This window comes from Podarcis tiliguerta (assembly GCF_965153285.1).
Source record: "Podarcis tiliguerta genome assembly, chromosome: 10".
Classification (NCBI taxonomy): Eukaryota; Metazoa; Chordata; class Lepidosauria; order Squamata; family Lacertidae; genus Podarcis; species Podarcis tiliguerta.
The window spans coordinates 19,111,953-19,124,084 of NC_139543.1; the positions used below are offsets into that span (position 1 = coordinate 19,111,953).

Genomic DNA, 12,132 nt, shown 5'->3' on the forward strand with positions numbered 1-12,132 from the left:
GTCATCACTTATCAGCTGTTGGGCAATACAAGCCTGACTTCAGCTTTGTGATCGAGTTCCCTGTATGGAACTCAGCTCTGTAGCCAATCTATCTCCATCTCTAACTGCACCACATCACCTAATGTCACCTGTGGGGCAGGTGGGCATGGCATGGGACCTGTGCTTGGCCAAATTTGGCTCATGGGTCAGTGGTTTCCTGCCCCTGGATTTCAGTATTCCCACTGAAATGTGGGCCATATAATTTCTTGGCTGCCATCAATAAGATATTGAATTACATTACAGTATTACTGTAAGGGTTAAAATTTGATAATAGACATGAAGTGCTTTAACCAACTGATATTAATCTACAAATATTCAGTATTATTACATCAACATATGATAAACAGTCAACTTACCATAAGAGAGCCCATTAAAAAAGGTCACACCACCAAGCAAGACTATATGAATGTTTAACCCCATGATGTTTTTAAACTGAAAAAACGGGGGCATCATTTCAATCCTGACTTTGTATTAAGGCAGCAAAGAATGAAAACAAAATGCAAAACATTTTCTTATAAAGCTAATTTTATGTTGCTGACAGTTTGCAAAATGTATTTTTAAAACCAGGTTTATCGTTATAGCACACATGTGTGTTTTGCATGGATCTACGTGTTAATACAAATTTCATTTTCACACATGACATGTGCCAGGCTCCTTTGTGTTCTATGTAGTATTCTTAAAACCTGACAATTTTTTACCTTTAAATTGGTCCCACTGATTTCAATGGAACTTACTCTCAAGTAAGGTTGCAATCTTCTGTACACTGAGCCTTTGCAGTGTCATCCATCACTTATAATTAGTGCATGGAGCAACTGCGAGAGACAGGTAGCAAAACATATTACTGTTGTTGGGGAGATGAGGGAGAACCCAGCACTTATTCTGTAAATGTGATTGTATATAAAACCTATAGTATGCATTCTTGTGATACTGTGGAAGGCATGTAATGTATGAACCAGCTCAGAGGAAGGCAGAAATAAACTTATACAAATACAAATGTAAACTGCCAAAAAAGAAAATAATTTACAATATGGTTCAATGTATTGTATTTTACATTCTTACAGATTCCTGACCAATAATTCAAAAATAAATATTTCATCTCCCAGACTTTGAAACTGTGGTAAGAGTGAGTAATCTCCTTAAATTATATTTAGTTGTTATATCACAGAAGTTGCAAAAAAAATTGTTAGTGACCTCTTGTGGCCAATACAATTCCTCTTTCAGATTAACAAAAAAGAGAGCTACAAATTCTATTTTGTAGTACACTGAAAAGACACGAGGGATTAAATTTAACATCTAAGAGATATTACCATTAATGGGATATCTGTTTTATTTTGAGACATGAAGGTTGCAAAACGGTATATCTTTTGGGGGAAACAGAACAAAATGAACACAATGTCATCTGAAAAGAACAAGGATCAGAACACATGTAGGATTACTAAAACTACAGCATGCAATCCTGGCTTTAAAGTGTATGGCAGTATTTTCTTCTTAAACAGGAAAGATTTCAAATACCATTTAGCCTCAAAAGATAAAACCTCTTGGAAGATGAATATGAACAGTCATGTAAAATGCCACAAAGCTTCAGAGAAGCTTGTCAACAAAATGAAGATGGTTAGCTATAAATCTCCATTTAAAACCCAGAACAAATGTACAGGAAATGTAAACTAAAAAAATAAAATAAAGGGGTGCATTCAACAAAGCCATACTCATTGTAGACCCATTTAAAATAAATGGAAATGACTACCTTAAGTGCACTCTGTGCCTGACTTGGTTGGACACTTATTGAAAATGCTCAGCTATTTGGATATTTCTCTTCAGTGGGCTGGTTTGCGCATGTATGTACACAATCAACAGCTGAATGTGTGAACTGACTCTATTATTAATTTATTATTTAATTGTGAAATTACTATATATTAATATCATAGAATTGTAGCGTTGGAAGGGTCCATAAGGCTCATCTAGTCCAACCACCTGCAATGACCGATGGCCATCCAACCTCTGCTTAAAAACCTTTGAGGAAGGAGAGTCCACAACCTCCAGAGGGAGACCGTGCTATTAGGTTATATGTAAGCTCAACCTGTGGTGTTAAATCTGTTGCAGCTCTTTCACGCTTGCAAGTTATTACTTGATGTTTCAACAATAAAGAGATGCAGCTTTGTGCATAAACTAGTAAGTAAAGGTAAAGGGGACCCCTGACCATTAGGTCCAGTAGTGGCCGACTCTGGGGTTGTGGCACTCATATCACTTTATTGGCCAAGGGAGCCGGCATACAGCTTCTGGGTCATGTGGCCAGCATGACTAAGCCACTTCTGGTGAACCAGAGCAGCGCACGGAAATGCCGTTTACCTTCCCGCTGGAGCGGTACCTATTTATCTACTTGCACTTTGACGTGCTTTCGAACTGCTAGGTTGGCAGGAGCAGGGACCGAGCAACGGGAGCTCACCCCGTCACGGGGATTTGAACCACCGACCTTCTGATTGGCAAGTCCTAGGCTCTGTGGTTTAACCCACAGCGCCACCCGCGTCCCATAAACTAGTACTCACCCCATTATTCAGAGGTAAAAGATGTTATTTTTAAAATAAAACTGCAAAGGGGAAAAAAAGAGGGGAGATATAGCACTAACATACTTCTCTTGTATGGCACAACTCTGCTTGATTCCAAGGCTGAAAACTATTTCATAAAGCCTAATCCTAAAGATTAGGGGGACAGTTCAGGGACTGTAGGGCAAAACATTATTTCTTTTGGTACTGCATACCAACCATGGACAGCTCGTGAGTGCCCCCTGTGGCCATAGTCTTACTTGACAGCAGAAATTTGGTCTGAGAAGCCAACCACTATGTTAAATTTCCAACATAACATAGCAACTTTGGGTGCTCTCGAATATTACAGTGGTACCTCAAGTTACATACGCTTTGGGTTACAGACTCCGCTAACCCAGAAATAGAACCTCGGGTTAATAACTTTGTTTCAGGATGAGAACAGAAATCGTGCTCCAGTGGCGCAGCAGTAGCGGTAGACCCCATTAGCTTAAGTGGTGCTTCAGGTCAAGAACAGTTTCAGATTAGGAACGGACCTCCGGAACAAATTAAGTACTTAACCCGAGGTACCACTGTATAGGAAATGTAACATGACGCTCAGCTTCTAGAGTCAGAAGCAGCCACCAGGTAAGCCTGCAACTGGCGGAAAGGATGGATAAACTGGAGTTAGCACCAATGGGTGTTCAGCCCTGGGCATCTGCCCAGGGTGCCAGGTTTTGATGCCAGCAAAAGACTTTGCACCAATATTAAAAGAGTGCATTAGTCCTAATGCACTTCTCTACTGGTAATAATTACCATAGATACAAATGGCTTTATGTTACTGTGCAAATGTAGGTGCAAAACCAGGAAGTCCTTGTGGCCATAGGTCCTATTCATATTCTCTGTGCACACATTGGGCTCTAAAGGTAATCAATGGGATATGGTGGGGAGAGATAGTGTTGGGAATGACTTACCTCCTAAAGGGATTTTTTTGCTGCTGTTATCTATGCTTGTGTCAACATAAACACTCTTGAAGCATGGTGCAAAGAGATGGAAGCATGCACAGGAAAGTGTCAGACACTTGCCCACTTATCGTACACAACCTGCTGCTTAGCCATGAGAGTGCTAGCCAATATACATCTCACTGGAGATTGTGGCATTTCAATATTCAGCAATGTTTTATATTATTCTTTGTTTGATGCTGCTTCTCTGACAGCACCATCTAGTTTTTTAGGCTATTAACCTATGATGCTAAAGTGTGCAAGTATATGAAAATGAATTGTATCACGCAACAGGTTATGAACACAAATAACACCAATATAAATGCATTTATAATCTTACCTCCAATATATGAGAATACCAACAAGAATCACCAGACAGATGAAAGTCAGGGCGGATACGACCACAAGAGGTATGACTGTCTTCTGTTCTGGGAGACCAATACGCGACTGAAGGCTACTATTACTTGCCTCTGCAGTCAGAGAAAATTGAAACAACCTATATTTAAACTTTGTCAAAAGGCACAGCATAATTGGCCACGATTTCAGAGACCCAGGTACTGTCAACTTACCATTCTAAAATTTTAGCACACACTGCAGAGAACAAATACATTTGCAAACCAGTTTAGGGAAAAGTAAGCAGGTAGATGGCAAAGCAGACCACCACAGCGGAGGCAACTGAAGACCCTAGCAGAGCAGAGTTTCATTTTGCAGCTACTGCAAAATAATATTTTTGAGGAAAGAGAATAAAAACGAAAAACTTCGATTCAATTATGTATTAGTAAATAATAGGAAGCTCCAGGATGCTGAAACCAGATATACTGAATTATGTAAAGATTGACCTAAAATAATAGTTTGCTTAGACATTCTGTTATTAGCTAAAAATGGAAAGGAATTATTATGAGTACATATTTGTTGCTGATAGTTCCTTTTGTAAGATGTGAAAACTTGGTTCCCTATCTGTCTCATTTTTATAAGAAAGCTGATCTATACAAGAAATATTTTATTATTATTGAATGTCTTGAGCATGCTCTTCATTGCTGATAAACACATGTATTATAATGTTGCTCTAATGAAAGGGAGGGATTTGGAGTATTTTATGAAGATCAGAGATTAAGCTGTAATCAGTAGCACTTGGTGGAAATTGTAGAATCTTCTGTACCAAAACATCTGCTTTTCTTCATTTATCTTCATTTATCTATTTGGAATAAATTTTTATTCAATGGTTTAAAAAAGAAAACTGCCAGCTTCATACCTACTTCAAGTCTGATCAGACTTGAAGGGAAACTGAAAGCGAAGCCTAAGGCAGACATGTCCCATGATCAGTAACCATGTTGTGTAGTGTCACAAATTGACAACTTACCCTCTAAGCACCCTCATTTTTCTTGGTCTTTCAGGCCAAATCCAGATGGGGAGAATGGGGTGCCTGGGGCCAGCAAAGATTCCCCACTTTATCCTGGTCCTGTATTGCCATAGTGTATTGCTAGATAAATCCTCCCCAGAGTTGCCCCCTGCCTGTTTGTTGCTAGCATCTCTAGTTGGCAGGGTGCATAAGGAGTATTGCATACTGAGTAGACAACAGGCACCATGGAAGGATTTCTGGTCATTGCAGTGAGATGTGTGTGTGTGCTTGCACACATACACACAATTTCAATTGAATACTCTGATTTTATACTGGATAGATGTCAAAGACATGTATAAAACACTTCAGTCTTTAAGCGGTGACTGAGAAGTAGGGCTCTCAACTTGGTTTAAGAGTACCACTATTCTCACACATGGAAATTAAGCAGAAGAAGCTTGTTCCGACGTTGAGAGAAACTACAGAAAAAGCTTCACCACCTTCTCTTATAGTGGCAATGGCACCCACCTGCGAGGTGCTAGAACTGAGTTCTGGTGAGTTCCTGCTGAAAAAAAGTCCTGAGTGGAACCATGGTTGGCCCAGTACTGTCCCCAACCCATAATGCCCAGTTTGGGGGCCTTCTACTGGCTGCGGCTAGTGAGGTCTTGCTACTACCCTTGCTTTTGGTGAGTCCAGCGAGGGCCTCTGTATTGGCAGATTCCCCTCAAATGGTAGAGTGAAACCTACAAAAAATCCTAACCCCCCCTCTAGCAGTGCTGCTCAGGGGGTTAGTATTGCACCCTAGGAAGCAATTCTGGCCTGTAAAGCAGTACATAAAATAAAACAATAACAACAATTATAAGTCTTATTACATATAATCAGTGAATGACAAGTAAAATAATAGTGAATATGAAAATCAGACAATACCAACACAATAAAATATTTATTTTCTGCCCTCAGCAAGGAAGGGTTTCTAATTTTATAGATCAACGTTCCGCTGTCATTGCTGTCATTTTAAAAATAGATTTAATAGGCAGCTCTGCTTGATTAGCGAAAGACCTCCTGACAGAAAGCACCTGTGTTTAATTGCTGTTATGATAAAAGCAAAATAAGGCACATGTCGGAAGGGTAATAGTTCTCATGAAAGTGCTCTAATGAGAATGGGAGGCTCAGTCGTTAACAAGTGATGTTGTCCAAGCAATATGATATACAATGCTTTTGAAGTATCCTTTTAGAGACCTTTAGCGTTAATTGCAAGTGAAGCATTTTACCTTTAATTACAGCAAATTAGAACTTCTATCATTTATATAATTAACTAGTTTAACATTTTCTTTCAAAACATGGTTCCTTATTTTCCTGTATCTACAATCAGGACACAAAGCACATCATTTTAAATGATGAATGATTTTATGTTGAAGCAGTTCTGTATGACACACCTATATGGCTTTCCTGGTTTGTTCATATATCAAATTTTTAATTTGATTATCTTTCAAGCTGTGTAGCACATGGGGAGGGAGAGAAAATGGTTTATTTTACATTTTGATAAGAAACTACCGAATTTGCACACCCCGAACTAATATACAAACTGAAAAACACAATAGTCCTTGCGTACAAAAAAAATATGACTATATAGTGAAAACAATGTACAAAAATGCATGGCAGGGGAAATGGCCTAATAAAAAGCATTTATTAGGAGAAATGAGGACAAAAATGCATATGAATTGTCACACTTTAAAAAAAAGGCAACAGCTAATTAAAAAATGGAGCAAACTGAACTTAAGATTAGAAAAATGATAAACTGAGAGCAACTGAAATTGACAGATTTACCCATTCCCGATACCAGATACTTCAGTGAAGCAAACTATTAGGCATAGCTACAGGATATTCCTTAAATCTTCTGGTTCTATATCTATGACTAAGATTCCTGAAATGCATCCAATTAAGGTTAAGGCCCCTGGAGAAGGCATATGCCCCAGGCACCTGTTATTTCCTGAATTTGAAATATTTGTTTAGTTGGGTAACACTGCCCTCTACAGACAATGGAAATGTGTAAACGAAACAAACAAACAAAACAAAACCCTCAGTGTCTTTAGATTGCCGACTTAAGTGGCAGTTGTCAATTTAATCTGCAGTTTGATCAGCTCACATCTATTTTTAATTAGAGCATATTTGTGCCGCAGACCATCAGCAGCCATGATCACCTGGCTAATCAGGGGCAGGTGTGAATATCAAAGGCTACTTCATCAGGACCTCTGGGACAATAATCATATCATAATCATTACCATCCCTTTTGCCCAGAGAACCCTGGGAACTGTAACTCTGTGAAAGAGTCTTCTGAGGATGCAGTTAAATTGATATACAACTGATATTTGCAATCCAGTAGAGAATGTATTTCAATAAGGCTCAGTTTTAATTGCTTTTTCATTCTTAGTACCTGACAGCACAAACAAAACTTGATTTGGCCAGGAAAGATCAGAAAGTTAAGATGGGTGTTCCTGGTGGAAGTTGTCAAATTTGTGATGTTTCACAAGTTTTTTGCAACTACAGAAGGAAATGTATTACTAATAATTAGGGCAGATTTATTAAGCATATTAAAATCAAAATGAATATTTGTGTAGCCAGCTACCTTTCACATCACCCAACATGGAAGAATATAAAAACAAATGTAATTAAAAATCACAATAAGACATAATTAAATCATGCCTTCAGACCACATAGAACTTCTCAGTCTTTCAGTAAGTGGAAACATCCTTAGGTCTTAAGCAAGAGAACTATCGTTTAGTGCATATATATACTACTGGTCAAGCCACAGAGCATGTAACTGCAGTTAACAGGGCTAGGATAGGAACATCTAAGACTGGTTAGTACCTTTAGAAGAGAAGAGTTGCAAAGATTATGAGAGTTAAATATGTCTAAGTCACAGTATAGACATATGCCTTAGCCATCTCTTAACCGAGAACAACTTGGGACTTTTTAAAAATTAAAAAACTGGCTTGCAGATTTGAATATGATGTTGTATATGCAAGAGACCTACTTCAGTTTCCCCCAATCTTACTATTGCACCATGCCTGTAATTGAAATAGTCATACTAATTCCTACTGGTCATGTATTTGTGTTTTACCATGTGGTTCCCTTTATACCCAAGTAGAAGAAGAACGCTACAGATCTGCAAGTTACACAATCGATGGCCATAACTAACCTGCCTCAGAAACGTTGAATACTGATGAGTGACCACTAGGTATGGATGCTACTGGTGATTGCTGCGATCCAGAAGTTAATTCTGTTTCTGAGTTACCTGCTCCAACTACCCTTTCAGGGTCATGGTCATTAACATCAGAAAAACTGAAATCTGTGGAAGTCTCATTATCGTTAAAGCTATCTGAAGGACCTTGGCCAGAACCACTCTCTTCATCATTTGCAAAAACCGTCCATGACTTAGGTTCCAGTGCCTTTTGTAAGGGATTGCTAACAGTCTGAATGTAATTATCCAATACAGCTGGATCACTGTGTTTCTTAGTTTTTGTCTTCCAAGCCAGAGCTGGTGCTGGTGTGTATTTCAGCTGGTCCACCTCATCGGTTATCACATGGTCTGAGAGAGCAATTGTGGTTTTTTCTTCTTCCTCTTTAGCCGCTTCAACATCTGGATTTATAATTAAATTATGTTGCTCGTTTGCATTGTTTACCTGTGTATCTGGCTCATCTACCTCCTCCTGAGTGTCTCTAGGGGAAATGCATGTGTGACAACTGTTTACAGGCAGACCACTATCGTATTCATAATCATCATCAACAACAGAAGACCACAAATCTGTACCAGAACTGGCCGTGGTAGATAACTCACTGGTTACTTTACTGGGAACTAATAAAGTGTTTAAAGTTTTACCAACTTCGGCGCTGGGAGAACCAGGTGTAACAGAAATATGCATATCCAGTATATCTTTAAAAGTATGCTGAACAGAATCAGAAATTTTTTCAGGCACAGGAACGGCAATATCAATAATATTGGTAGTTGAGGGAGGAGTGAGAAACTCATCCTTTTCGGAAGCACTTGAAAAGCTATGGCTGTTAGCCGATGTATCTGTCTTTGGTAAAATATCAGCCGGCAAAACAGGGATATTCACTGTGTTCACTGTTTTGAGGGGAAAGGCACTTGTATTTTCAAAACTGGTTGACTGATATGACATGCCATTATTGTACAAGGAAGGAGCAACCTGGTGTGTGTCTTCATCGCTAAGCAACCTGGGTGAAATGTATTCAGTGCCTATATGGGCAACACTTAAATCTTCTGGTGAATCTGTGGGGTGGTTGCTGGTATGTGATGTGTTTGCAGCAGATGGTGCTGAAGGGTAATGCAACACTGTTTTATTCACAGCAGAATCTAGTGCCATTTTGTGCAATATTTGGTCAAATATAGAACTACCATTATCAGCCCATGCTATTTTTTCAGTCAGTACTGGATCGCTAGGCACAGTTACAGATGCTCTATGCAGTATATCACCATCAGAAGACTGAAAGGAAGTCTGCAGCAATGCATTATTATTTAGTGCAGCTGAAGCCTCATAAAAATACTGCTGGGTAGAAGGAGACAGTATTTCACTAGAAGCAGGGGTAGAGAAAGCTTGCGGTGAGAATGCACTAAGCACAGGCTTAAGCAAAGTATCGTCAAAGGCTAGAGCTGTAACATGCAAAGGCTGAATAGGAACATGAGTTTCTGAGAGTTTACTAACATCATAATCAAACACCTTAGTAACAGGAAAAGCAAAAGATACTGGAAGGATTCCCTTTGCACTAGAAACAGCAATGATTTTTTCTTCTAAGGTTGTATCCTGCTTAGTAATCTCATCATTAGAAACTGCTGGTGGAAGTTCAGTCTTTGCACTTTCAGTAGAAGCCATTTCACTGAAAGAAGAAATTTGCAGTTCTCTGTCATTTTCATTTATTGCACCACTTTTGTGAGGCATGTCAACATCACCATTAAACCCAGGTGTGCCGCATATCAATTCGGGTGAAGAAGCTTTACGTATAGACAAAATATCTGTGTCAGGCAAAAGGGACTCACTACCAGAATTTGCTTCAGACCAATCCATTTCACTAGCAAGAGAACATGTAGGCTGCAGCAAAGTATCAGCTTGCGAGATTGCAGAAGTCTTATGCACCAGCACACTGCTATAGCTGCTAAATAACGGACCCTGATGAAATGCGTCAGCAGACTCATGCACAAATTCTGACGTATAAGCAGCAACATTTTGGAGAGTGCCCACATTACTAGATAAAGCATAGGTAAGTTCAGACATTGTAGACAGGGCATGCATATTTAAATCACTGCTGGATGGTTCAACTTGAGACAACAAGCGAGTTCTATCATGACCAAATATCAATGTCTCTGAAGCAGCACGGGCCATCTGATGTGATACCACATCAGACAATTGAGCGAGGCTTGACTGTATTAATTCACCACCGTCCGCCAATGTCAAAGAAGCATGCAGGGGCACCTTACCACTCTCAACAACTGGAGTAGTTTGCGGAAATGTTTGAGAAACCATATACAGATGGTGAAACAATTTACTACTGGAGGAAGCAGAGGAAAATGGAAGCAAAGGTACATCATCATAGGAAGACAGGGTGGAGTCAAATGACACATCAACACTGGGAAATATGGGTGTGGCATGCAAGGTCACATCACTACTTGATGCGGCGGGGAAAGTGTTGAGCATCTGAGTGCCAGACAACAAAGGGGTTACTAGAGAAAACACTTCACTACTGTAGGAAGGCTGAAGTGGTATCTCACCATTATACACTGGTTGAGTTGTCTGAGAGAGTACCTCACTGGCAGCAGAAGCTGAGCCATGTTCTTCAGAATTTGAAGAGACAGAGTAAGAGGACAACTCAGTTGGGGAGAGAGCAAAAGTAGAAGGATGTGGCAATTCTACATCCGCAACTGAAGCATCTTGTGACACCAATGGACCACTGGGATGAGGTGCCGTTGTAGGATTTGGGGAACTAAAGTGAAAGAGCTGCTTCCTATCCAATGGAAGAGCAGTAATATCTGTACCATTATGATACCACAAATTCCCATCGACTGCAGGCATTTTCTCTGCAGAGTCTTCAGCTCTTGGAGGCACTATATCTTCTGACGGGATTTTAATATAGTCTTGAGAGAGATCATCGTGCATGCTTACTTCTGGGCTTCCTGAACTAAAGATGTTTTCCTGAGAGGTCTCCACAGTGACTAACCATGTAGCAGAAGTGGTGGGAACAGAAACCCAAGAGTCCTCAGTGTCTAGGTCAGGTTTAAAAGCAGACACCTCTATATCATCTTCATTACTATCAGAAGCAGATGCTCTTGTTGTCTCAGGGTCAGAAAAATCATGCTCATATTCTTCCCCATTACCTTTAGTGGAGCTGTCTGCTGGAGGGACAACTGCAGTAGCTGATTGAGATTCCATGAAATCATCCTCTTCTTCCTTTGGTACTTCAGTGGCAGATTGAGAAGTTGTATCAAAAATTGATTTGGAATGGTCGTTTCCCCCATATGGGTCTTCCTCTCTTTCCAAGTATCTGTTTGTTCCCGCTTCATTGAATTTTGTCCCCATTCTCTCCTGACTGTAGCTAGGCGTCGTAAACTGGAACTCTTTTTTCCTTATCTGGTTTGCCACACTATCTGTGCCAGCAATCACGGCAGCTTCTTCACCCACCCCTGCCCTTGCCTCTTCGATTTCATCTTCCTCCTCCTCCTTCAAAAACAACACAGAGACACATACAAAACACAAGTCAATGTCTTATCAGAAGGTATGCAAATAGAGGGAGATACGTTACAATGAAATCTCATGTCTTTGTGTTTGCATTTCCATCCATTATGGAAGAAAAATGGCAATTAAAATATTTCAAATATTTAAAAATTAGCTGCTAGTTCAAAATTATAATTCATTTGATTTTTGCCCCCCCCCCCCCCCCGAAATGGAGAACAGTCTTGTTTGCTTAAATATCATACATAGAATCTAACTCAACTGAAGGGGAGAGAACAGTTGTGTGTACAGGCAGTAGCTGTGCTGATTGCTGCTGAACTCAGCATGCCCATTTGACCATCCTCTGTGGTAGGAAGGATACTATATCTCCTTAAAGGTAAAGGGACCCCTGGCCATTAGGTCCAGTCGTGACCGACTCTGGGGTTGCGGCACTCATCTTGCTTTATTGGTGGAAGGAGCCAGAGTACAGCTTCCGGGTCATGTGGCCAGCATGACTA

At 40.0% G+C, this 12,132-nt stretch overlaps 1 protein-coding gene across 6 annotated transcripts in view; it reads right to left on the minus strand.

The window, feature by feature from the left end:
- PTPRZ1 (protein tyrosine phosphatase receptor type Z1) overlaps positions 1-12,132 on the minus strand; it is a 103,615-nt gene that overhangs the window by 24,866 nt on the left and 66,617 nt on the right. For 4 of the 6 annotated variants that reach the window (XM_083399219.1, XM_083399217.1, XM_083399218.1 and 1 more), the window contains exons 12-13: positions 8,092-11,623; positions 3,897-4,026 (exon numbers count right to left, since the gene is read on the minus strand). In XM_083399219.1, coding sequence (XP_083255345.1) covers positions 3,897-4,026; positions 8,092-11,623 — 3,662 coding nt within the window. The remainder of the gene's footprint in view (positions 1-3,896; positions 4,027-8,091; positions 11,624-12,132) is intronic. The other 2 variants (XM_083399221.1, XM_083399220.1) reach the window with 1 other exon arrangement.